At 39.2% G+C, this 27,228-nt stretch overlaps 1 protein-coding gene across 2 annotated transcripts; it reads left to right on the top strand.

Moving 5' to 3' along the window:
• The first annotated feature begins 480 nt into the window (after nucleotides 1-480).
• vps39 (VPS39 subunit of HOPS complex) lies at nucleotides 481-27,228 on the top strand. 2 transcript variants are annotated; one of them, XM_044375264.1, is made up of 24 exons: nucleotides 481-1,120; nucleotides 1,905-1,970; nucleotides 2,106-2,170; nucleotides 2,667-2,709; nucleotides 3,485-3,579; nucleotides 4,502-4,600; nucleotides 4,721-4,813; nucleotides 5,593-5,776; nucleotides 9,125-9,245; nucleotides 9,589-9,709; nucleotides 10,042-10,171; nucleotides 10,829-10,971; nucleotides 11,190-11,330; nucleotides 12,239-12,380; nucleotides 14,750-14,836; nucleotides 16,130-16,203; nucleotides 16,462-16,678; nucleotides 18,165-18,293; nucleotides 18,597-18,699; nucleotides 18,994-19,039; nucleotides 19,914-20,063; nucleotides 23,303-23,437; nucleotides 25,148-25,239; nucleotides 25,534-27,228. In XM_044375264.1, the coding sequence occupies exons 1-24, from the start codon at nucleotides 1,048-1,050 to the stop codon at nucleotides 25,613-25,615; spliced, it is 2,631 nt and encodes an 876-aa protein (XP_044231199.1). In that variant the 5' UTR covers nucleotides 481-1,047; the 3' UTR covers nucleotides 25,616-27,228. The 2 variants fall into 2 exon arrangements, with proteins under 2 accessions (XP_044231199.1, XP_044231200.1); XM_044375265.1 differs by having other exon boundaries at nucleotides 482-1,120; nucleotides 10,045-10,171.

The raw sequence follows: 27,228 nt of genomic DNA, 5'->3' as shown, positions 1-27,228 counted from the left end.
TATCTATTTTTTTCCATTAAAACTCCTAATTTCAATGTCATGTCAAAATAATGTGTTTGTGTGTGTGTGTGAGTGTGTACATATACAGTAGGCCTGTGTGCATATGTGTTTATATGTATATATATATTTACCTCTCGTCCCTAATGTTGCTTGTGTTTTGAATTTCCTCACCTTGGAAAGCACTTTGTTCCTATATAATTATAATTAGTATGAACATTATTATAAAATGAAAGAGCTCAGTAAGGGTCCTTTACTCAATGTTTAAATGACGAATACATACAGGTGAAAAATAAACGCTCTAATATTTCAATATCAATGTCATAGATTGTGTTAAAAAAAATCAGTTTTGTCCGAATGAAATAAATTCCTCATTATAATGGTTCTGTTTTTAAAACGCCGTGAATAACATATCGCGAGAATTGCGCAGCACCATTTAGTTATGATTACAAATGTAGTCGCTGCACCTTTAATGCGTTCCTCGTGAGCGCACTGACTTCAGTCACGTGCCTGTCAAACCCCATTCCCTCGCGCAGCCGTCGTCAACACAACGGAGGAAGTAGCATGAAGCTAACCTGGCTAGCCAAGACTAACTGCCACGGCCAATGCAGAGTCTTTTAACATTTTTCTTAAGTCAACGTGAGTCGTCGTCGACAAAGTAACCGTCTGCCTTTGTTCGGATTTCAGCTGCCATGAAGTGAGAAGTAACGATGTTCAGGAGCTGTAGCCGTTGCCTGTCAACTTCTAGGCTAGCGAGCTAGCTGTTAACGATCAGCTGTTGTTTTGGTCGGGGAAATAGCTTCCTAAGTCAAACTGTATAGCTTTACAGCAGTTTACCATATCTATTATCACCAGTGCAGATTTCCCTCATTGCCTGTCGAGACACTGACCTGCTCAGGTGGTTAATGGCGACACATAAAGGCGTACCACCGTGACAGACTCAACAACAGCGGTCAGTCAGTCAGCGATTGTCCGACAGGCGTCAACACATTGTGGGGGGGTTTGATCAATCAGAGCGCTTTGTAATTGAATCAGCAAGATCACTTCAAGATGCATGACGCGTATGAACCAGTGCCTATTTTGGAGAAGCTTCCTCTCCAGATTGACTGTCTTGCGGCCTGGGGTGAGTTGTTTACACTTTCATATCTCTATATCAGCTACTCTTTGACATTGGGCTGATGGCCCCTTTGGGCGTTGATTGAACTGCAGTCTCAGGTGTCCCACTTGTCTAGAAGTGAAACAAATTATGTCACCACTGGCACATGAATGATCTTCCTGCAAGCATGTCACAGCTCACTATGACTGAAAATATTCGTTTGATTGTAGAGCTGATAAGTTGATTAATTGATTAGTTTCCAACTATTACATTAATCACCAACTATTTTGATAATCAATTCATCATTTTGAGTCATTTTTCAATTCTCTGATTCCAGCTTCCCAAATGTGAATATTTTCTGTTTTGTTAGTCCTCTATGACAGTAAACTGATTATCTTTGGGTTGTGGGCAAAACAAGACATTTGAAGACATCACCCTGGGATTTGGGAAACAGTGGTCGACATTTTTCACCATTTTCTGGACCAAACAACTAATTGATTAATCGAGAAAATAATCGACAGATTAACTAACAGTGAAAATAATCATTAGTTGCAGCCCTATCTATATCAGCTACTCTTTGGCATTGAGCTGATGGTCTATTTTGGCATTGATTTAAATGCAGTCTCAGGTGTCCCACTTGTCTAGAAGTGATAATTTATCTCACCACTGGCACTCACATGAATGATCTTCCTGCAAGCATATCACAGCTCAAACTCTGATTGGAAATCTTTACGTTTGATGACATAATCTGCCTGAAATGACTGACAACATCCTTTGAACTGCCACTGATTTTGAGTTTATCTTCCCGCAGAGGACTGGCTGCTTGTTGGAACTAAGCCAGGGCATCTCCTTCTCTACCGAATAAAGAAGGACGCAGGTACAAAGAGCCAAGGCGATATGGGATGCAGTTGATTCTTTGTTGTATATTTGCAGACCCTCTCAACTTATCGCCACCTGCTTCAAATAAAAAGCTTGCTTCATTTTTAGATGAACTTGTCTCTTTTCTCCTTAGGCACCAACCGGTTTGAAGTGACACTGGAAAAATCCAATAAGAACTTCTCAAAGAAGATTCAGCAGGTAGATATGACTACAGAAAGAGATAACCACAGACCTGAATTTCTGCATAAATTTAAAACGCAGTAGGGAAAAAGCACCAGAAGTCTTAAACTTTAAGGTTCTTGGGACTACATACTGTATTGCATTATTATCACAAATATTAGGACTGTAAACGTCTCACTTTGCTTTAAATTTGGCTCTTAGTTGCCGATGACCAACTCCCTCTCTTGGAATGAAGCTGAGAATCCCACACACTTCAAGACTTAATCATATGCCAAATGAAAATACCAAAAAATATTATTAGGATGGCTCAGATCAGCCTGCAAGTTGAACAATGTAGTCAAGATTGAATCTATTAACTTCCTACCCTACCAGGTAGTGGTTGGAGAGCCCCAGACAAAATGGGTTTAAGATTTGAGTTCTAGTGTCTCCCAGTTTAGTTATTGTTTTATTGTTAATGTCCACATGAATGCCTGTTAGATTTATGGTTAATTTGTGTTTCTCGCTCTTTCCCCAGCTTTATGTCGTCTCACAATACAAAATCCTTGTCAGTCTTCTGGGTAAGTTTCTCTCCCTAAAGGCCTCTTTACACTGTGCGATTTTGGGCTGTCGGAGACGAAAGTTGACAGTTGTGAGAGAAACGTGGTCAAATCTTTGGTTGTCAACCCAAAACGGTGCTACTAGATCTCACTGTGAGACACATGCACCCACGACTGATGTGATGGAAAGGCAGAAATTTAAGACCAAATTCTCACAACGTGACTGCTGCTATGCCGCACGTCTACAAACAAACCAATCGGAATATGACATAGAAATGACACAGAGTACACTAGCCGTAGGTACATTTCATAAGTGCTATTTTTTGAATGAAGTGTGAGAGGAAAACACATTTTTTCTCCTTCGTCAGTTGGCACACAAAAACTAAAACAGTGGAGCTGAAACGAAAACAAAGTTTGCATGACTTTGCTGCATTTTCCAAACTTTAGAGCAAGTGCAGATGGATGATGTTAACCGATGACATGTCACTACTTTCATAGACTTATTAAATTTTGTAATGCTAAGAATCACCATGTATTTAGCACACAATCCGACAGCCTTCAAATTGATATCATACAGTCTGACACAGATTACGACCAAGCTTTTATTACAGGCGTCTCACACAATGCGACATGCAATAAACTTGCTTAATCAGTGTTGTTGCACAGTCTAAAGGCGCCTTTGCTTACTCCACATCTGTTCATTGTTAAACATTTTCAGCTTTGAAACTGCAATCTTTTTGTGTACTGACACACAGCACAGCGTTCATCTCCACTCTCCATCTTAATTCTCCTGCAGAGAACAACATCCACGTTCATGACCTGCTGACCTTTCAGCAGATCACTGTGGTGTCCAAAGCCAAAGGAGCCACGCTCTTCGCTTGTGACCTGCAGGTCAGTTCCAGCCCTCTTGAGGTTTGGACACTATGCCAGCAGTACTGTTACCGTACAGTGCTGCTCTTGTATACATGTATTTGTATTGCAATCAACAGTGCTTGCATGCACAGTACCACAATCATACAGCTACGGGTTAGCGGACTGAGAAGGCAGATGAGTGTTGTAATCGGAAGCTGTTTTCAACATAGTCTTACAAGATCAAAACCAGCGTCTTGCATGTCTAGGCCCACTTACTACAACTTATGTACAGTATAATTTACATTGTTGCTGACTGTTCCCTGAAGCTCACTATAGCCTTTCAGCCTTTTGAATATATGTTTCCTATGTTGCAGGCAGCCCTTTTCTACATTTCATTTCACTGTGGTTAGGAAAAATAGAAACTTAAAGGCTTAAAATAGGTGATCCATCATATTGAAAACAGAAGCGCATAAAGAGGAGGAGACATAAAACTAGTGGTCATAGTTGCACATGCAGATTTGCAGTGCGTGTCAGGTTAATTGTTCACACCTACTGCTGTTTTCCACAAGCGCAATAACACACGACTCAGACAGTTTTTAAATCAGCCCCGCAGACAGAAATAAAATGCAATATGATGTTTGTTGTTATGGATCACATAGCTCAAGCAATTGTCAAGTCCATGAGAGACAGAGCGGCTGCTTTGAAGACAGAAAAACACATGTATACATATTTAACACAGTGTGCTTAAAAATATACAGCAAGTGTGGAAGATATACATCATTTGTAGTAAATGGGCTAAAACATGCAAAAACATTGGTGTTATCCCATTAAGTTTTATGGCTGTTGTATCTGAAAGACAGTCATAACATTCACTTTTCCTTTCATTCCCACATGTCTGTGTGGCACTCGTATTTTTCCTGATTTAAAGCCATGAATTGTATATTTTGTCTCTTGTCTTTAGCAAACCGGCCCAGGAGAGGAAAGACTGAGAATGTGCGTCGCAGTGAAAAAGAAACTCCAGATGTATTACTGGAAGGATAGAGAGTTCCATGAGCTGCAGGTAAAAATAAAATATATCTAAGATGTGATTCACTGCAGTATGATCCAAGTTTATAAGGTTTTTTTTTTCCAATCCTTTTGACACATTTAGACATCTTAATGTTTTCTTTTTGGCTCTCAGGGGGACTTTGGTGCACCAGATATTCCAAAGTCCATGGCTTGGTGTGAAAACTCCATATGTGTCGGTTTCAAAAGAGACTATTACCTCATTCGGGTATGTGCTGAAGAAGAGGATAAGCCTTTTGCATTAAGCTTCACTCATCTGTCACTACTTACAACTTGCAGTGATGTTGGGCACATAAATCTGTATTTTGAATATTAAAACTCTCATCCCCTGTAGACTTGAAAGATGGCTTCAAAAAGGTTTTTTCGTTTGTTAAAGAGATCAGAGGCTGTAGTCAGTTTGGATTCATGGCGGTTAAAATTGGAATAACGGTAACATGTTTTCATGGTAGAAAATTTTTAAACAACCTTAGAAACCGGTTAAAGCACTCCTCAAACATAATTCACTTCCACAGTGTTCGTCTGCATGCTCAGTTTGCTTCAAACAGTTTCACCAAAATGAAATGAAACCTTATCAAGCTTGACTGAGTCGTGACTCACACATGATATGGCTTGAATCCATTGTTCTCTGAGAAGTGAAACTACAAACATTTTGAAGCTACTTTTCAAGTCTACAGAAGGTGAATGTTTCACAGACAGCGTCACTTTAAAATAATCTTTTCATACCACATTTTAGAGGCAGACTGTTATATAATAAGTTCCTGTCTGCTTTGTTATCTGTGAATTTGTGTGTTTATTTTGGGCTCATCCCTTGTACTTCTTACTCCTAAAAGTCTTACCATATTATCAGTGAATGCTTGGTAGTGTTATTGTTAGCCTAATCAGTAAAGCACTTTGTAACTGACCTTACAAATAAAGTTTATGTCAATAAGATATTATTTAGAGGTTTGTGGCTTTTGGCTTACATGTATTATCTCTCCTGTCAACCAGATGGATGGCCGTGGCTCCATCAAGGAACTCTTTCCCACAGGGAAGCAGTTGGAGCCTCTAGTTGCCCCACTGGCTGATGGGAAGGTGGCTGTCGGGCAGGATGACCTAACTGTGGTACTTAATGAAGAGGGTGTTTGCACCCAAAAGTGTGCCCTGAATTGGACGGACATCCCTATAGCAATGGGTGAGAAACAGACACAAAAACTAGTACTAGGAAGACTTCTGCACACACTCAATACTACAATATATTATACAAGTATTCTGTGATTCTACACTTAATGATGTTTTAAGGATATGTCCATTTGCTACAGTGAGTTTGTAGACTGTGAGATTCTTAGTTGCTTATTGTGCACCTTTAGAGTGTCGTGCACTTAAGTGAAAAAAAAATTATGATTTGACAGACAAAAGTGTCCATAGTGATTTAAATTTTATAACAAGATGGAACAAAAATATGAAAAATAAAGGTTGTGACAAATTACGTGTTTATTTTTTCTAAACCTTGAACCACTTATCTCCTGATTCAATACTATCACAATACTTGGGTGACAAGTCGATTCAAAACCGATTCTAGATTGAATGAATAGAAAAGAGAGCACTATTTTCAGTCTCTTGCTCCAGTACACTGTGTGCCAAACCATTCAAACCATTCACTGGTGTCCTTATTCCACTGAAATACAATATGAAACATAACTGGCAGATAACATAAATGGTCAGCAGGCTTTTTATTTTATAAAGTTAACTGCATTAATTAATGAATGAATTAATTTGAAAGCATCTTACTGTCTCCTGCCTGTATGGAGATAACACACTAACGGGGAGGTGGAGCCCTCCACTGTGTTGTTATTAACGTCATGTCTCCAGCAGTGGAGAGCAGCCTCTCTGCTGGACCGTTACCTCCGGGGAAAGACTGTCCAAGACGCTGAGCGGGCGCAGTTATTTTTTTCACCTCAGAGTTGGTTTAAGTTGTTTAATGCTGCAGTGTGTGTCGGTCAGCCAATCTCGTTTGTCACCGCTGGAGCTCGCTGCTCCGCTAACGTTAGCCTCTGAGTGACAGCGTAGAAAGTTCACAATATACTTCATGTTCGTCTCAATTATTAAGTCATTAAATCAAAATATGCTTGCAATCGCTGTCTGTTTGGAAGATGAACTACAAGATAACTCTAGCGTGTGCTCGCTGTAGACTGTCGAGTGCTGCACTGCCCTCACAGTTGAGTTCCGCCTTTTTCATTCTGTCAACATCACATGCTGGAATTTTCAACAAAAGCGGCGTCCAGTAATACAAAAGCAGCCTGCCTTTGAGTTAAATAGGCAGGGAAAACCCTGTTGTGTTATATTTCTGCCTACATGGAAAACAAGCTACTTCATGCCCAGTCCAAGTTGCTACTTCTATTCTTCTTTTTTGATCTTCATGTCTTTGCTAGAGTTAACTTGTATCAGATACCGATAGGAAGCGACAGCAAAGTCAAAAGGACGCCCGCATGCCTTGTAACAAGAGCCAAAAATCCTGCCTCAGCTCTGTATGTGGGTTAGAAGGTGTTTTGCCAAAATATGTCACCCATGGCAGTCCCTTTCACCCAGAGAAATAAACAAAATCACTCAAGTTCAACAATCTAGTCATCTTAGTCACATTGTAATGTGCAGATGTGTTAGATACTATATTTACAGTAACAGTGTATGATATCTTGTGACAAGCATCTATTGATTCTGCCAAGAGCTTTCACTCCTATAAATAAGACCATTTAACATTTATATAGCTTGCCAATGATAAAACCCTTCTGCAGTGGAAAAAGAAAGACACTGCAGAAAAAAGAAGCAAACACAAGAAGAAGAAACAGGTTTTTATTATTTTGACACATCAGGACAGAAGCCAGGCTGCGGTGGAGACCACAATTATGAAAGTTGACCTTTTGTCATTACATTACAGAGAAGCTCTATGTCACACAGAGCCTTTTTGTTCTGTACACAAATTAGAAAACGTAGTTAGCATCTAAAATATAATTGGGAGTCTTTCATAATCTCAGATTAATTTACTTCCTCTTTGCCAAACTTGCCATCCTTGAATAAAGCTCCAGTTCCTGTCTGATAATAGTAAGTTGTTGAATTATATGCAGCATTTTTACTGCATCTGTGTAAAGTTTTCAAAATGTTGTGATTTAATTTCATTGACTGGTTAAAGTGCAAGGTACTACATGTGGACTATGCCTGTCTGTAGAGTTTATTCATTTCTGATTCAGCAGGTTTTGTCACATAGCAGTGTTTAGATACTGAAGCAAACACATAAACCTTGTAAAGAATTTGGCCTAAATACTGCCATTGTTTTGACAGTTGTTGTCATCCAGCTGCTGTCTGTCTTTTTCCTTCCTTAATTTGTCTTTGTGCAGATTCTTTCTTTCCATCCTCTCTGTGGTGCTGTTTTCCACATGTCAGAAGAGGAAAGACAATTTTATATCTCTTTTATCTTGTGACAAAGACACCACAGGTCTGTTTTACAAATGAACTTTGTGACAGAAGTGATGCAGATTGTTTTTAAGCATCCTCTTTCTGTGCTCATTGGAATGCTGAAAGGAACAATACAAAGGGGAAATGAAGCCTCCAAGCAGTGGCTTCATACAGTTTGCAATTTCCTCATTTTGATATAGTCAACACTGTGGCTTTGGCATGCGTCAGCAGGGGATGAGCGCTAGTCAGTTGAGAATACTTCTAACTGACTGTTCTCACTGCTCATGGCTGGAGCAGAGGGCCTGAGCTCTCCCTGTGGGTGTAGTCTGTCCCATATCCAGAGTCCATCCTCAGTCCTGTCTAGATAGCTGTCTCAGGCTGGATTTCCTGCCCCATCAGCCTCAAGGTCTCCACTCCTCAACAGAGGCACCTGTTCGTCAGACAGACAGTGTTTGTTTGAAGTAGAGCTGCAACAATTAGTCAATTAATGGATAGTCAGCAATTAGTGGATCAACAGAAAATTAGTCTGCAACAATTTTAATAATCAAATCATCGTTCAGGAATTTTCTTTTAAGGAAAACTAGCTTCCTAAATGTGAAGATTTTCTGGTTTTCATACTCTATGTAATTAACTGGATTTTGGACTGTTTGTCAGACAAAACAATACATTTTGAAAAGGGACCATGGAGTCTGGGAACTTGTGATGGACATTTTTCAAGATTCACTGACATATACAGAATATATAAATAATCAATTTATCAAGAAAATAATCGATTAATTAATGGATAATGAAAATAATCGTCATTTGTGGCTCTAGTTGGAAGGATATCAAAACTTTATAAGATGAGATAAATTAGTGTTTTTCAATGTCTGAGTGTCATTATTTCAAAGAAGTTACCTAATCAACCTCAAATGTTGAACCATGTGTTAAAAATTTGTATTAGATTTTTATATTAAATCAACAACCACTGCACGTAAATCCACATTTTTAATGACTTGCAGAAGATTTGTAGTTTTATCTTTTTATCACAAACCATTCATTGGTTGACATGCATCAGAACGTGACACCGTTGCCTCTTTTCAAATGTTCTCAGAGCACCAGCCTCCGTACATCATAGCAGTTCTCCCTCGCTACGTGGAGATCCGGACCTTTGAGCCGAGGCTGCTGGTGCAAAGCGTGGAGCTGCAGAGACCTCGCTTCATCACCTCAGCAGGGTGAGCCAGTCCTCTGTGTGGGTTTGTCATCCCGATATTGTAATTTGTGTTGCCATTTGGGCATTCAGCATTACTGTATTTGAGGTAAAGAAGGCTGCAGTGACTGTTGCAGTACTGCCGGCATGTATTTACAGGTTAGATGATAAATGATGGCCTGTTTTGATGGCTACCACTGGCTCCTATGCATAACACCCTTAAAAGAACATAATACATCATTTGCTGCTTTCATCATCATCTGCCTGGTTCTCATGATTATGATACTGATGTCAGTTCCTCCTTACAAAGAAAAACAACTTTGCTCCAACCGTTTCTCTATCTTGTTTTCCCCTCTTATCTTTCACAGGCCGAATATTGTGTATGTTGCCAGCAACCACTTTGTGTGGCGCCTGGTGCCCGTGTCCATAGCCAGCCAGATCCGACAGCTTCTTCAGGACAAGCAGTTTGAATTGGCTCTTCAGCTGGCGGTGAGTAGCAGAACCATTCACTTTACTATTAAACCTTGTTATTAAATTCCTGAAGATTGAATTTGTACTTTAGCTCAGAGGATGGAACATAAAAATAATTTATCTTGATTAGTAGCAGTACGTTGAAACGGTAAAACGCTCACAGCTTTGTACATTATGGTCAGCCAGTCAAGCAGTCTAGCTTTCCAGGGGCATCTCCAAGAATAAAAAAGGCCATTCATGTGTGTTACATTCCTGGAATTGAGCATTCTGGGCATGTTTTGCTGTAGCGTGATGAATTTTTTTTTTTTTTTTTTTTTTTTCTTTGTCTTGTTGTTTTTTTTTCCTGCCAGAAGATGAAGGATGATTCAGATGGTGATAAGAAGCAGCAGATACATCACATCCAGAATCTCTATGCCTTCAATCTGTTTTGCCAGAAGAGATTTGATGACTCCATGCAGGTTTTCGCCAAACTCGGCACAGGTAGGGCCCTTGTCCTTCACAGTGAACATCTGATTTGTCTGTTCAGGCAAATTTTGTAAAACAGAACCAGACATGGATCAAGTCTGCTATTCACTACAAGCACGCTGCTGCAAATCACTACAAGGACGTAGGAATATAGAACTGTAGGAATAGACAGTAAGTGCCAGATAGCTCAGACTTTTGAAAGTACACAATAGGAAGATTGTCATCTTTTGGTAAAGTGATCTAATTTGTCCTTATTTGGTAATTCTGAACCATTGTACCCTTAGGACCTGCATTTATTTACAGCAGCCTAATTGAGATGAATCTGGTCGTATTTATGAGGTTTATTCTCCTTTTTCTTTCTCTTCTCTTGAACTCATTAAACATCTGTTGCTTATTCTGAATATTATGTTGAATATTTTTTATTTACATACACATTTCCAATATAATGATGTCACATCTTGTGTATACTATGATGACAGACTTTTTCTTGCTTTAATGAGCTCTTGTTTCCAAGTCTGATTAACTGAGAATTTTTCATGTTGTATATGTCATGGTAATGCTTTGTAATGTCAACTCTGTCCTCTAAACTCTTTTCTCTTTAATCAAGGACTACTAAACAAAGTATCTTACATGGAATACAGTTCAACACATTTCATCTCCTGGGCTTTGCAGATCCCACCCATGTGATCGGACTGTACCCGGACCTGCTCCCGTCAGACTACCGCAAGCAGTTGCACTATCCCAACCCTCTGCCTACGCTATCTGGGGCAGAGCTGGAGAAGGCTCATCTTGCTCTAATTGATTACCTCACCCAGGTTTGTTTGTGTGTATGACGTCCTTAAAACACAGGAAAAATGATAAAGATCCATGGAAGTGGTACATTTTGTTACTGAGAATCTCATTTGAGGCAAACTAACAAAATTATAAGGTTTATATAACATTAAAAGCATATTAAAAGTCAAGAAAAGTGCTGTAAAATAAAGGACGGACAGTAATAACTATGAAATCAAAATCTTTCTCTCCTTCTTCACAGAAACGCAGCCACCTTGTGAAACAGCTGAATGACTCTGACCCTTCCACAACATCCCCACTCATGGAGGGCACGCCCACTATTAAAAGCCGCAAAAAACTCCTGCAGATCATTGACACCACCCTGCTGAAATGTTACCTGCACGTAAGGCCCAGACTATCTTCCATTTCTCTTTTGCCTGGAGAAAATTCAGTTCAAACATCCACCTGTTCATTTTGAACTTGAATCATTACTCAGTATTTGTAATTTAATGTCTTGCTCAATATACAGCATGCACTCTGCACAGTGTGTTGCTCTTGTTCTTGTCAAGCAAAAGCTTAACTGATCTACTGTCCTTTAAAACATATGATTTCATAAATTAGTAAATTGAAACACTCTGATAAACTGGCAGCAACATCAGGCAGTTAACTTGACCTCACAAGTGGCCAAATGGGTCATTCAGGTGTAGTAGCTGCAATAAAAGCAGGTCTGGTTTTGATTCAGGGAAACAGATGCGTGGGCAACAAAGCTAAACCTCTGATTTACCAGGTAATCTGTGTGTCAAACCTCATTTGTGGTCTGTGTTGGAATGAGGGATGAGATCACAGATATGAGCAGCCAAAGTAAGTTTCTCTGCAGGATAGTTGGGCTCTGTGTGAGGAGCACAACAGTCTGGATGGACCTCAAAGTCTTTCTGCCATTCTTTCATGTTGATATGTGCCAGTTCAGGTTATTTGGACTTCCAGGAAAAATGCCACCATGTGCTTCCCTTTTGGAGGTACAATAAGCACTATCTAATCAGAGGGATTCCCAGAGAAGGGAGATAATGCTGGAGGGACTTTATCAAGGAGTGCCTGGAGTATCCTTTCAGATAGTGCATACTTTGGAGAGCCAAGAGTCTGCACCAGATTATTTAAACAATAAACACACTGAAGCAGAGAGGTGGAACTAATAAGTGAAGTCACCTGCTTGTGGTCTTTGGGTGAAACACAAGCTAAACTGTAAAGGGTTGGATTGATTAATGTTTGGAAATGATGTTATGTAATCCGCTCTTGCCCTCCCCCCACATTTAGACCAACGTGGCCCTGGTGTCCCCCCTCCTTCGACTGGAGAACAACCACTGTCACATCGAGGAGAGCGAGTATGTCCTGAAGAAGGCTCACAAGTACAGTGAGCTCATTATTCTCTATGAGAAGAAGGGACTGCACCAGAAAGGTAAGAGTCTGCCTGATGCTGCAAACCATCAATCATATCACAATGTTTAATGAGTCTTAAAATCTGATAAATCATCAAGTCTCGTGGAGAAAGAAGCTGCTTGTAATTATGTACATTGTCCAATAAGATCTTAGAGAGTGTAGGACACTGTGGGGTGTCAACAGTCATTTCACAGTTGTAAGGGTCCTATTGAATCTGTTATGAATACAGACAGCGCTCTGCAGAAAACCTAAAAATGTAGCTTTTAAGCTTTTTGGCTCTAACAGGTCCTGTGAGCCACAGACAAGTCTGAAAAGTGCCAATATTTAAAAAAAAAAATAAAGATTTTTATTGTAAATGTGAATTTTTCAACCAGTCGTATAAGATCATGCCATTTGTTATTAAATGCAATTCAAAATCAAACTAAGAAAGTGATCTGCATTACATAAAATTAGATTTTGACTTATAAACATGATATATAGTATATGCCAGGTCCTAATTTGTGTATTTGTACTGAACTAGATTTCTCTGCAAAAACAATTTGAATTCCATTTGATTATTTGTGATCCATGGTGTAATAACTCATTTGAAAAGGTTAGGATTTATTCAACTCCTTCAACTGTTGTTGACTCCCCTGGAAAACGGGCAGGTATTTCACTCTCTGGAGTTCAAGTAGAAGTTAAGATGCTCTATTTTTGCATTAGTGGCTTATAGCGATTGTTAACTGCATAAGCAAATAGGTAGCAAAACATATTAAAGAAACAAGAACATACATTAAACTAATGTCGATAAGTTAACATTCAATAACAGAAATTAGTCAAATGGTAGATATATAATACATAAAAGCATGTTTGCATTACATTTTGTGAGTCATTTTCATACATACGTGCAAACTGTATACTGAACATTGAGTTTAAAGGGTTATCAGTCAGATTTTGTCTCTTTGAATTTCTTATGGTTCAGTCTCTGTGTCCCTGTCTGTCATCTGGATGAATGAACAGAAGTCTGTGATTATTTGAAAGGAATCTGCACTGACCTTTAATTTAAGGCAGAGGCAACCTTATCAACCTAGTAAACCCTAATATAACAAAGCAGGTCACTTCCCTGTTGCTGAAATGAGTGATTGTTTTTTTTTTCCGCAAGAAAAAGCTGACTTGCTGCAAAGGCGTCTCTGATGTATTTCAACTTTTTGGTTGACAAAAACACTTTTTTCAAAAATACTGGCAATGAAAAACAGATTTATTCTGCGGTTTTCTCACAAATTCTTAATATTGTTTGAATCAAGAAAAAAAAAAGCTTGAGCAACAGCTTGTTTTACATTACAAGGAGTGTTTTCACTGGCGTTCCATCGAAAGCCATATGTGAAAGTCAAACGAGGATAGTGCATGCAATGAGTCATAAAAGACTACAGACAAGTAAATCTTCTCTTTCTGAAGTCTGCTCTTCTCTGTAAAGACGGTCCCTCATCTCTCTATGTGTTTTCCAAAAAATTATGGGTAAAAATCCCTAGAAATGGACTGTGGTTTCTAATTTAACATGGGAATCCCTTTCCTTTTTAAATTTCCAATGAGATTAATGTTTGTTTTTCAAGCGGGAAATTATCATCAAACAGCAGACAACAGTTAAGTCAATCAACTGGATAATGACTGATATCTGAGTTTAACTGTATTTGTCAGAGTGTGGTTTATCTCTTGCAGGCCTCAACTCAACAAATAACAATAAAGCACAATGAAACATCTGTTCCCAATTTCTTTCCTGAATTAGATGTTGAATTTGAGGTTAATCATGTAAATGTCGGATCACTCAATGCCAGACCAACGTCGTCCTTTTGTCAGTGGTCTCTTCATTACCTCCTCCATTGAAATGTAACAGCCATTGTGAGCTGAATTGTTCCATTATGTTCAAAATCAATAGGTACCAGTTTTGGCCTTGTAACAAAGCTGTATTCTAGGCACAAGGTGGATCAGCTCTGTCAGGCTACACAGTTTCTCTCAGAGGAGGTTTCCTGCATGTGGTCGACTCGTCATACTCGTAGATCTGAGCTGTCTTAATGTTATTTGGTTTTTTGGCTCCATTTCGCAGCAGATTGTGGGCTGTTCTCACTCTGAGCGCGGCTGGTTTTAATCGACCTTCTGCAATTTGTGTTTGTGATGTCATGCTGCTCGAGTCTCCCCCTGCCAATTCAAACCAGCTGTTCCTGCTCACCAATTAACGCCGTGCATGTGCTTCGTCCAATTTCTGTTGACGGAGGAATTATGTAATGCAGCGCACAGCGGAGTAGATGACATCGTGCTACTTTCCATCACTCAGCCTAATCCCACATTTGTTCTCGCTCCCCCCCTTTCACTCGCCTCCCTTCGCTCCTCTTCACCCTGTTTGCCCTTTCACAGCTCTGCAGGTGCTACTTGACCAGTCCACCAAGGCCAACTCTCCGCTGAAGGGCCACGAGCGAACAGTACAGTACCTCCAAAGGCTGGGTAAGGTTCAACGGCCTACTCAAATCTGTTTTAACTTAATGTCAAAGTTGTCATCTCCGCTAGATATGTTAAATTTGTTGGGGGAATTTTGGGAAAACCTCTGAGAAAACTTTCATGTTGATTGATTATGGATGTTGGATGAAACGTATAGTCTTCATCTGTCGCATGTTATAGTCTTGCAGCCTTTGGAGCTGACCTAACCTACCATGTGTGTCAGTAGTTACTGTGTAAATGCATAAATATTTTTTATCTGTGCGCCAGTGATGCCAAGATAAATACTGTACTTACTGGGAAATTGGCAGTTAAAGGTGATGTGTTTGTTATCATTGAACACATCATCAATGTCGACTTAATTATGATACAGTGGTATAATTACTGAGTAATTATCTCTTGTAGCGTGAGCCCACGAGGGAGATGGTTTCCAGAAGCTTTTTAATACCTGTTGTACTGTTACTGCCTGTGTTTTGTTGCTATTAGACACTTTTCCTTAAAAACATTGCATTTGGTCACAGAGAGGAAATAGTTTCTTTCTGTCGAAGGTTTTCTTTTGGCTTTAGAATAAACATGACGAGAGAGAACTTGTTTTTTGTTTCTTTCCATCTGCCTTTCACCTGTTTTCCAATCTGTGATTTAAACTCAAGAGCAAACCGGTGAATTTCTTGTGAAATTAGACCTACTGACAAAAAAAGCTGTGTGCTCAGCAGTTGTTTCATTTGTTAATGGTAGCGATGCTTACTTATGGGCAGTAAAATGGTAACAATAATGGGCAATAAAGCAATTATAAGAATAATCTCAATTGCTTTCTCCATGACCAGTAAAACCATACCATTATAATATTATAGACAAGTGCACCCCTTAGAGACAATCTAGCTGGAAATCATTTGTTTTTAACTGTATCAACTTTCTTTAAAAGGCTTCAAACTTTTCCAGATCAAGAAAAACAACTTCTTGCTTATTATATTTTAGAATATTACTTAATATGTTTCTATAATTTCACTTATCTTCCACTATATTGATATTTAATGATATTGCATTGGTTTCTGTTTTATTTCAGATTAAATAAGCATTCACCATCATTCACTGTAACACATCCTTGCCCCGCACTAGCTGTGCTAAATATGCCGAATCATCGTTGTAATCAGTTCCTGATGGTAAAATGCTGCATTTGGGTCCTTTGAACTGATCTACAAACTGAACTACGAGTGTAATCATGTACCGAGTCTCTGTCCTTGCTAGTCTTCCTCCTTGATGAAGTTAAACTTGCTTGTCTGCTGTAATCCCCCCCCCACACAGGAGTGGAGAATCTTGGCATAATCTTTGAGTTTTCGCCCTGGGTGCTTAAGATCTGCCCTGAGGATGGGCTAAAGGTGGGTCACACAGATTTACATAAAAAGTCACAAAAGGATGCTCAGCTCAGTTGTTTGTTATGTTATATATGTATGTAAATATAGTTAATTACTTGATGTTTTTGTATTTATTGCTATAAGGTTGTATATAGAAGCCCTGTTTATTGAAGAGCAAAAAAATCACATTAGACCTTTCTTTATAAAGTCCGACTATATTGTTTGTTCACTTACGATGAGGAAAGCTCTGCTGTAGGTTTTAAAACATCTCCTCCTGTCCAGATCTTCACCGAGGACCTAACAGAGGTGGAGACTTTGCCCAGAGACAAGGTGCTGAACTTTCTGAAGGAGGGCTTTAAGGAGCTCGCCATCCCATATTTGGAGCACATTATCTACGTGTGGGACGAGAAGGGCCCAGAGTTTCACAACGTGCTGATCCAGCTCTACTTGGAGAGGGTTCAAAGCCTCATGAAACAATACCTCAACTCACTGCCAGAAGGTACGAGTATGAGAAAAGTCGAAAATCAATCTGGCTTTTAGCTCCACAGTGTTTCCAGGCCCTCGGAAAGTCAAAAAACATTGCACAGTAAACTTTAAAAACAGAAAATTATGAAAGTAATGTTTATGTAGAGTTTTGCTAAGCAATTATGGGCTTATTTCATTATTTTCATCCTGATACAGATATGTAGTCAGTGGTACTGACAGATACTTAACATTCAGTTTTATCTACCTGAAGCTAAGCTAAAAAACAAAGTAAATTTCTGAAACGTAAGTGTGTAATTACATTCTCACAGCTCAAGGATGTTGGGTTTCTTGCATGGTACAGGCCCCTTAGCAAAATGCCCCCACCATGAACTTAATGCCAAAAGAGCAATTTATTTTTGTAATGTATCAATGGATTTTTATGTGATTACATCACTGCATATGGACTCGGTTTCCCCTTTGCTTCCTCATCCAGAGAGTTATCTCATTGCTTTGCAAACAGAGCCTGTCTGGACTCATTAAGAAGTCCATCCGTCTCTTTCTGTTTGTGCCTTCTAATGCTCAAGCAGGGAACAGGCACGCCAGCATTTGTAGGGATGCTCATTAATGTGCACTTTGTTAGCAAAATAAACTAATAAAGACAACTAATTAAATAAATTAATCTGTCCTTGGGGCAGGTTATTGCTTGACTTTGTGTCGTGAAGCTTATTGCAGGAGGCAGCCTGTGATATGAGGATACTGTTTCTCTGAGATTATTGAGATTCTCAACAATAGAGTTGGACTGTAAATACTGAAGCCTGTTTCAGCTGTATAATTTATATTTTTATCTACAATATTAATTCAATTTCTGTATCTGTAAAAACATCTACATTTCTTGGATTACCTCAAGCCGAGGACGTTTCAAGGAATAAATTAAAAAACTAGTGAAACTGTAGAAATTTTTTCTTGATTATTGACATTTTTATACCTTTTTAAGATTAGAACTGAAGCTATAATTAATCGTTCTGGTCATTTTTGTTGGTTCCAGCTTCTATAATGTGAGGATTTGATGCTTTTCTTTGTTATATATGATACTAAACTGAATATGTTTGGGTTTTAGACTGGAGTTGTCAGAAAAAACAGGACACCTCATTTGGCTGTGGGGAATTACAGTTGGCATTTTTCACTTTCTTCTGATTTAATTGACAAAACAACAAATAAATCTTGAAAAATGGGTCATGAAAATAGTTGTTAGTAGCAGCCCTATTTAAGATACATTTGAAACACTAGGTGTATGCAATTAATGATTAAATTAATCTATTAATTCAAGCGTTTGGTTGATAAAATGTCAAATTGTCAGTGTTGCTCTTTTGAGAATGTTTGGCTTTTTTGCTTCAAATAATGGAACTATTAACAGATTATCTAAATTGTTGCACATTAATTTTCTGTTGAGCAACTAATCAATTAAATAGCCAACCGTTTCAGCTCTAGATACTGTAATAAAAACCTCTGTGCTATTGCAGGGGTTCCAGCAGTCGCTGCGGGGAAAGAGGACGGCGCTCTAGGAGAGTTCAGGAACAAGCTGCTGTCATTCCTGGATATTTCTATCAGCTACGAACCAGCGAGACTCATCAGTGACTTTCCCTTTGACGGTACGAACTGGGTTCACACTAGAATGACAAATGTGCAGACAGAGAATAAACAAGACATTTCTGTTTGCTTAATGAATACAAACAAGGGTGGGAGTTTGAGAATGTGAGAATAATGTCTGTAGTATTTATACCTTTAGATATGGAAGGAATAATTATTGATACATCTCAGAAACATGAAGAATATATTTCCTATATTTCCCATTACCTCATGTATATACAGTATGTTCTCATTTATAGGAAAAAGTTTCACCCAGGTTGTATATATTGTATTTACGCCTTTTGACCTTGTTTTCCATCTGCAAGGCCTCCTGGAGGAACGAGCCCTGCTTCTGGGTAGGATGGGTAAACACGAGCAGGCGCTTTTCATCTATGTGCACATCCTGAAAGACACCCGCATGGCTGAAGAGTGAGTACTCCTTCAGACGCCACAGACCGCTCCGCTGTTTACTGAGCGGGAAGTCGGTCTGTGCCTGCTTTGCTTGAGAACTCCAGCAGCTGATTTGCTTGATGATTGACTTTCTGAAAAGAGTATAAAACAGTAAAATAGTGAAGGTATTAGTGCCTTTGTTTCTGTCTTGTAAGACAGAACACAACCAGAACAGATCATGTGACCTAATTGTGCCATCCTGATTGTCTGATTGTGAGCATGTTGGTGAAATAAGGTGATCTTTGCTCATGATTTCCTCTGTGTGCTCTGCAGATTCTGTCACCGGTATTACAACAGTTTAGTTGAAGGGAATAAAGATGTAAGTATTTTTTAATTTCATTTAATTTTGTTATGTTTTGTTCCTGTTTTGTTAATTTTAGATTCTTTTGCCTTTTCCGCTTTTTGATTTTTATTATGTTTTTTTTGTGTCCTCGTGGAATTTATCAGAGCTCTGTTATGTTTGTTTTTATCATGACCATGTTTTCATTTCGTCCGCTCTGCTGCCTTCTGTTAAGTGCCTGTTTGCTGAAAGTGCTATAAAAATATAATGGATTATTTATGTCACAGTCACATTGCCAGCTCTTCAAAAAAAAACCACACTATCTCCAGTTTTATTTACCCATCTAACCTGAAATGACAGCTGACGTTGTCTTATGTGTATAAAATGCTGCATCACTGGAGCGCGGAGAATGAATGAATATGTATTGGAGTAGAATCAATGAATCACTGCTGTTTATATGAAAAGTCACAAAGAAATAAGATTCCTGTTTGGACATTGAATATTAAGATGTTTACTGCTGTTATTAAACCAATTATTACAGGCTGAATTTTATTAATTAAATGTACTTACAGTGACATTTTGATCCAATTTCCTCTAAAATCACCCTTATCTAATCATTTATTCTTGTTTATCCAAGCAAATACCATGATTTGTTTAGCTTTATTTCATGTTTTCATAAATGAATCCTGTTTTCAAACTGTAAAGAACTTCATTGTTGTTCATTATCGTCTTGCGTGACATTTTGCTGTTGCTGCACTAGACGCCATATGTTGGCATTTACTGTGAAACTCGAGCTGTTTTCCCTCAGCGTCATCATAACAAATCCCCGGTCATTTAATATAAAAAAAAAAATAAAAAAAAAAAAGTTCAGAGAAAACTAAGAAGTATTAACAGCTGAATTTGTGCCCCGCAGGTTTATCTGTCTCTGCTCCGTATGTACCTGTCACCCCCTGACGTCCACTGCCTGGGGCCCATCAAGATGGAGCTGTCGGAGCCACAGGCCAACCTCCAGGCAGCCTTGCAGGTCCTGGAGCTGCACCACAGCAAACTCAACACCACCAAGGTAAACAAAGGCAGAGCAGTGCTTCATTCCTCACCGTGGTGACTTATGAACAAATAACAAATGGTTCTGTTTTTATCCGCCTGGAGTACAACATACGTTTACTGCATCGTGACAGGACGGGCTCTGTCAGTGTCAAGTTGTCACAGAGAAATAGTCTGCTGTAAAAAAAAATGTACTTCTGACAACACTTGGATAAAATTCTTGCACTTAAATTAAACTTTTCAATGTGACACACTCAATCAGATTTAAACTGCTCATTAAATCAGAGAGCAAGAATTAGTTTCATATTCAACCAAGGGCGTATTATAAGTTGACTCTTTGCCATGGCTCACATTAAGTAATCATCGCTAATTCAGACAAGATGTTGCAGCGAAATTGATAAGGGTCGGCATGTTTCGGCTGGATTAAAACAAAGTGAAATAACATGATTAACGATGACATGAGATCGCACGAAATTAATCTTTTTGGCATTTGGTGTGAAATTTAAAGCAGCGACTGAAGTGAGCGCAACTTGTTTAAAGGATTAGATTTAGTTTGTTTTTTGTAGATCAGAGATGAGAGGGGGTTCGCGCTGTTGGGGGTAATCATGCTGCTCCCTTTATGATAGAAAAGATCCAGCAAAACCAAAAACAGATTTCCACCAGGGGTGCTGATCTCCCTCGAGAGGCGTCTGCGTTGCAATATGAATATCTTTTTGATGAAATCCCTTTCATATACCCGTTATAACTACCTGCACCCAGAACCAAAATAGCAAAGAGTTAATTGGATAAAAGCCATTCTGCTCAAAACTGGCTTCTGACCTAGTTTGCTCGTCAGACCTTCCCTCGTCTTGACACGATCCACCGAATGCTGTCGAGTACAGCAGATATCCCTAGAGGAGTGTTTTATAGCACTGTTTGGTTCTGTTTTTCAATAAAACACAGCTGCCAACTGTAAAAAAAAAAAAAAAAAAAAAAAAAAATGCTCCACACAGTCCACATCTGGAAGAAAACAGTCACACAGCAGATTGTATATTTTTTCTTTTTCCATATCTTATCATAAAGGAACAGAGGCACCATCTTTGCTTCCACTATGTCACTGTAAATACTTAAATTTAAAAAAAAAAAAAACAAGCAAGTTTAGCTGTTTTTAGTTACGTTCTGGTTGTGAAATGCACCATACTGTAATGGCTCCTGTTGTGATTTTAAGTGAATGTGATCGTGTGTGGAAGGCACCGCTCATCTGTGTCCGACCACAGACATGTCAAATTAAGAGTCTTTCAAGGGGAAAGCTGCAGGTTTATGACGGCGTTTAGGTTTAGATCGCACAGACCGGAACTCTCCATCTCGTCTTTCTGAGATGTTTCTGAAGCTGTTCAACCATCCAACAAACACTTTTGATGAAGCACGCTGGCAGCTTAAGTAGCCCTATGTGAGCAACAGGGGTCAAGGGCTCTTCAGCACAGTAGCTGTTGAGGGAGAGCAAACGATTTTCATCCTCATTCCCAAACAAACTGCTTTTCTGCTGAACCCTCCACAAATATTTTTCAGTAAAACCTGATCATTTTAGCAACCTAGACACTCTCCACAGCTGTTTTGCTGAGATAAAGGACTGGATGTCTCTCAACTTTCTTCAACTAAATTCTGACAAAACTGAGCTTCTCGTTATTGGCCCTGAAAATACTACAAATAGCATTTTTCAGCGTATTGGCCCAAAAACACTAGGAATCTTGGCGTTTATATTTGACACTAAATTGAAATTTGAACACCATGTTAACAAATTGGTTCAATCCTTTTTTTTTTTTTTCAACTCAGGAACATTGCAAAAATCAGACCGTTATTATCGGCCTCTGACTCATAACGTATCATTCATGTCTTTTTTTTCCTGTCTCGACTACTGCAAGTCACTTTTCCTCAGTCAAGCTTCCCTGGCAGGTCTTCAGCTCATACAAATTGCAGCAGCAAAGCTATTAACTAGGACTGGCTGTAGATCTCACATCTATTTTAGCCTCACTGCATCGGCTGCCAGTGAAGTTCAGGATCGATTTTAAGATTCTTTTAATCACTTATGAGGCCCTACGAGGTTTAGCTCCTGCCTACACTTCCGATCTACTAAGCCGTTACTCTACAGAGCGGTCACTTAGGTCAACCAATAAAAACCTGTTGGCTATACCGCGTGCCAAACTAAAAACCAAAGGCGACTGTGCTTTTGCTGCCTCGGCACCCAGACTGTGGAACAATCTCCCTCCTCCCATTAGATCAGCTGACTGTGCTGACTGTTTTAAACATTTCAAACCCCACTTTTTTTTAGGCTGGCCTTTCTATAACATTCAATAACTGAAAGGGCGTGTTTAGGGTGCCGATGATGACGTAAAGTACTAAATATGACTAAAATGCCAAACATTTCTTATCATGATGTGTTATGGACACCGTTCTTGTTCTCACACAGAGATGTCGTATTAAAAAATAAAAATGTAAGTATATTATATAACAAATTATACAAACCGCCTACTCCTAGAACTTGTCTTCTAATTAACTCAGTAAGATTTTTGTTTTTTAATAGCAGTGAATTAACTTGCTGTTTGGAAGTATCAGTCAGTAACTCAACAAATAAGCTTTTATGACTCTAAAATAGAGTTGAATTCTGTGCACAAACTAAATCCCAGCTCTGTTCTTAGGGTTGTTTTTCAGCAGAACACACTCACTCTAAGCTGCCTGTGTGTGGGTATAATTAGGCTATTTGTACTGATTTGATTAAATTAAATAGACATAAAAGACAACAAGACTACTGGACGTCGATGATGTTTAGTTTCCCTGAGCGTAGAAGCACACAGGCGAGGTAAATGAGTTATTTTGTTCTTAAGGTAAGAGAGGATGCAGTTGCCAATTTTGGGGAAACGGCAAATCTAACAAGCAATACAAGGAATTACTGTTTCCAAGAGGAAGTAATTTAATATTTTCACTTTGAAACGATTAATGAGTAATGTTAGGTTTTGGAATAATGAGTCTAATGAATGTGAAAATGACTCCATTATCACTGTTCACCACAACATAAGATTACCACCACTGCCAGAGAAGTGGCTAATTTAGAAAAATAATGATTATAAATTACTGTAATTTGCTTCTCAAAGGGGATGTTTATGATTACATTTCTTCCTGTGGACAAAGTTCTCTCTAATAATGAAGGAGTTGTAATTATTTTCTGAGCTGCTGATGTCGGGTCAGTGGTGTTTAACAAGCAGGCGGTTTTGGTTTCTGCAGGCCATCAATCTGCTTCCAGCAAACACCCAAATCCGAGAGATCCGGGTCTTCCTGGAGAGCGTCCTGGAGGAGAAGGCGCAGAGGAAACGCTGCGACCAGGTGCTGAAGAGTCTGCTGCAGGCCGAGTTCCTCAGAGTGAGTTTCTGTTGTATGCGTGGTGGTTTATGTAAATTAGATTACAATTTTAGTGCCGCTGCTGCTGTGACTAATAGATGGGTAATGTCAAAGAAAATCCTCTCTTAAAGGAAAAGAGGTTTCATGTGGTGTTGATGGAAACTGATTATTGTGTTCTGACAGTGAGTTTAATAAGATAATGTGGTGCTTTATTTATGACCACAGGGAAATATTTATAGGTTTCCTTCTGTAGAGGTCGGAGAACAAGGTCAGCTACAAAACAGCTTTCCTTCATCGGACAAATTCAGTTCAGTGACCCTTCAGCTGAGGGGCGTTTACTGACAGAGGAAGCCATAACAAAGCTCCTCATGTTGAAGGACAAATTGTAAGAACCACATGACCATCCTAACCTCAACCATTAGAGAGGAAGTTGAAGTTGAATTTGAACAATGTGGATAAATTCAGCAACTCTCTGGTCGAGGGTCTGTTGCTGGTGTTCTGAGTGAGTTTGTTAATCATGTCTTATACACACTGTATTATGTTAAATGTGCTTTATGTCACTAAATATTCAATTTCCAGGTGATGTAGCAGGGTAGTAGTTCAATCTGCAGCCGTTAAATCTCATGCAGTGTTTGGTTTTGTTACGTTTTTACAGAGAAAAGTCCTCCAGCGCATACTGTAGGATGTGATCTAGCATGCCTGAAAAGATGAAAGAACACCATTTACATAAATATACCAACAGAAAATCTAACATGTTGCAGTGGTTCCCAACCTCATCGCCTCTTAATATGAATCAGTGTTTTCTTGCAGCCTTTCATCACAGGTGACATGTTTTAGTTTGGGATCCAGACTAAAAACAGCACAGCAGGCTGCATTAGTGGGGGGTTTGTTGTTTAATGCACTTGTGAAACTATGAAGTACAATCCAGTTGGAGTAACAGATGTAATGCGTTTAAAGGCTTATGAGACATCAAAACACTGCAACATGGTTTGTGATATTCACAGACTGGGTTTTACATCTCTGGAAGGGTTACCACAGCGCTGACGGACTATTTTGTCTTTTGTTGCGACAGTCGCAAGGTAAACAGTAGAAATACTGAGTTCACGTTACAAAATAATCCACCAGGAATTGCTTGTACGTGATTGGCCTTGCCGGATGATGTCACATTGGGTTGCAACCTAAAACCTCTGTGTTTATTCATGCAATGTTGGTCTGAATGCATGTTGCAGTTGTGAGCAGTTTGATTTTGTCTTTCAGCTGTGCCATATTTCACAAGAAAATGGCAAAGAATGAATAAAAGTCCCAAAAAAACCCCCATAATTTTTGTTGCCGAATTAGTTTTCTGATTTCCTTTCTCTTGCAATCATCTTTCAACACAGTGTCCGCTCATCACCACTCATTATTTCACAAAAAGGAGGATTGCAGTGTGTGATGCAGGAGTGTCACGATGTGAATGTTCTACAGTCAGACCAAAAATACTCACTCAAGGTTTTAGGGATTAAAAACGAGGGCTGTGAATTCAGCACCATGGCAACTCTGCCACAAACACCTCAAGTTTAGAGCCTCTTTCAATAAATTAAACATTCACCGCTTCCAGCTTCTCAGATGTGATGCTTTGCTGCTGTTCTTTGTCTTGTATGAGGGTATACTAAATATGTTAGAGTTTTCAGCTCTATCAAAGTTTATGGTTATTAACTCTGGCATCTCACCGAGCATGTTTTGTGTTTACAGGTGCAGGAGGAGCGCATCTTCCACCAGCAGGTTAAATGTGTCATTACTGAAGAAAAGACCTGCAGGGTCTGCAAGAAGAAAATAGGCAACAGGTAACTTTGTTTCTCTCAGTGTAGGTGGACTCATTTTTAAGTGCCTTTCTCTGGGGTGTCATCAAAATCCTCATTAAAGTTGCTTTATGACACAATCTGTTTCTACATGTTTTATCTCTCTATTTTAACAGATTTGTGTGTTTCTGCAGTTTTTGGTTTTTTTTATCAGCAAGATTTTATGCCTCACATTAATTTCATTCCATTTTCATTTAAGTTATATAGATTTTAACTTCACGCCTGTTTATCTGCTATCATGCACTGATTAATAAAACTTTCTCTCTCTCTCTCTCCCAGCGCGTTCGCCAGGTATCCCAACGGCGTGGTGGTGCATTACTTCTGCTGCAAAGACCGCAACGTGTGTCCTACTGAGCAGTAACACCCGCACCTCCTCACAGTGACTGTTTACTAATAAATAGTCTCCCCCTCCCTCCCTGTGGACTCCAACACTCGGACATCCTCGGACTACGAATATATCAGACTGTTGTCGGAAGCCGGGCTCACTCTGCAGAGCATGGCTGGTATTTAGCGGACGCTTGTTTTGCAAAGCACCTTACAGAACCGTGAGCGCAGACATGTTTTAACCTGAGTTAACCCGGCGGAACAGTCGTTGTACAGGAACTTCTTTTCTGAAAGCGAAAGCTGCGACTTTCTTTCTCTCTGTGCATGAGGTAACAGGTGGAATGTCCGGGGTCGCTCAACAGGAGGGGAGGAAGAGAACGAGGGAGGTAAGAGTCCGACATTTGAAAAGCATGTGTCACTGTAACGCTAGAAGGGATTCACTACCCTCCGCTCGGAAGAAAACTGGCACTAGTGACAGACGCGTAGCAGAAGAAGGAGCTGCAACAACAGAAGTTAGTGCCTGTTCTCACCAGGAGATGATTACAAGCCTCAGTCTGTGGTTGTTGTTTTGTTTTTTTTTCTTTTTTCTGCCTCTCACTGTCTCCCTCTCCTTCTGTAACACTGTGTAGGCCTCAAACACCGCTTGATATGCCATATAGACTCTACTGGAGCACTGTTAAATGCCTTTTCGTGACTCTGATGATTGTACTTACAGTGAAGTCAGATGTTGATCATGATGTTTTTTTGTTAGCATGTGCTGGTACTGACTATACAAAACAACATTCATCTCACAGTATGTTTTTGTATTTACACTTTTGAGTCCTTCAGCAAACATATTCACAGCTTTGTGTGTGATTTCTTTTCTTTTCTCCCACATTTACTGTCTTAAAGGTTTGTGAATAATTACATTTAATTATCAGAAATTCACTTTTTTTAGTCTCATCTTTCTTCTTTGTATTATTTATCTGTTTGTTGTTTTTTTCTCTCCCAGACGTATTAAAAGTTAATGAAGTAAAAACTTTTTAAAGGCAGATCACAAAAGTACAGCACTTTAAAAGTGGATGGATGGATGTCCTGTTTATTTATTGATAAATCACACATCCGCCTTACAGGAACTGGAAGTAATGTGAATGAATTAAGAGGTATGATTGATCTGTGCATTTTAATGGCAATATTGTTACACAGCTCGTCTGTTTACCGTCCGCCTGGGAGGTGATTCAAGAAGCAAGACTCCTCCGGTTTATTGAAGAGGAAATGCAAGCAATGAATGTATGTTTTAGATGTTTAGTCGAAACTCTTTTTCAGGATGAAATAGAACGAGTTGGGGTCAACGTCTCGTTTAGTGATTTTTGAGCATGAGTTTAAAAACCGACATCTTTTTAACTTTTACGTACGTTGTAGCATTTACCTGCTCCTTTAAACACCACCCTCCCTCCTCTTCTGCTCTTAAAGGTTTGCACACATTCTCTGCTAAGACTGTTTCAGATTTTTGTTTAGTTTTTTTTTTTTTTAATGGTAACATTTGTACCACTGTGTGTATACTGTATAAAGATTGAGAGTGTCGATGACAAATTTGATTCTGAGGGGCGACCCAGCAGGTACCATCTGTCTGTCTGGCTTTAATCAGTAATAAACGAGCATTTCCATTCA

The sequence above is a fragment of the Thunnus albacares genome, chromosome 15 (genome assembly GCF_914725855.1).
Source record: "Thunnus albacares chromosome 15, fThuAlb1.1, whole genome shotgun sequence".
Classification (NCBI taxonomy): Eukaryota; Metazoa; Chordata; class Actinopteri; order Scombriformes; family Scombridae; genus Thunnus; species Thunnus albacares.
This window is presented reverse-complemented; position numbering and strand designations above follow the sequence as displayed.

What these genes read in the sequence shown, in the direction of transcription:
- vps39 (XM_044375264.1), top strand. Translation starts at nt 1,048, where the DNA reads ATGCATGACGCGTATGAACCAGTGCCTATTTTGGAGAAGCTTCCTCTC. An exon ending in TCTTCGCTTGTGACCTGCAG is followed by an intron (nt 3,580 to 4,501) that starts GTCAGTTCCAGC and finishes TCTTGTCTTTAG; the next exon opens with CAAACCGGCCCAGGAGAGGA. An exon ending in GGACATCCCTATAGCAATGG is followed by an intron (nt 5,777 to 9,124) that starts GTGAGAAACAGA and finishes AAATGTTCTCAG; the next exon opens with AGCACCAGCCTCCGTACATC.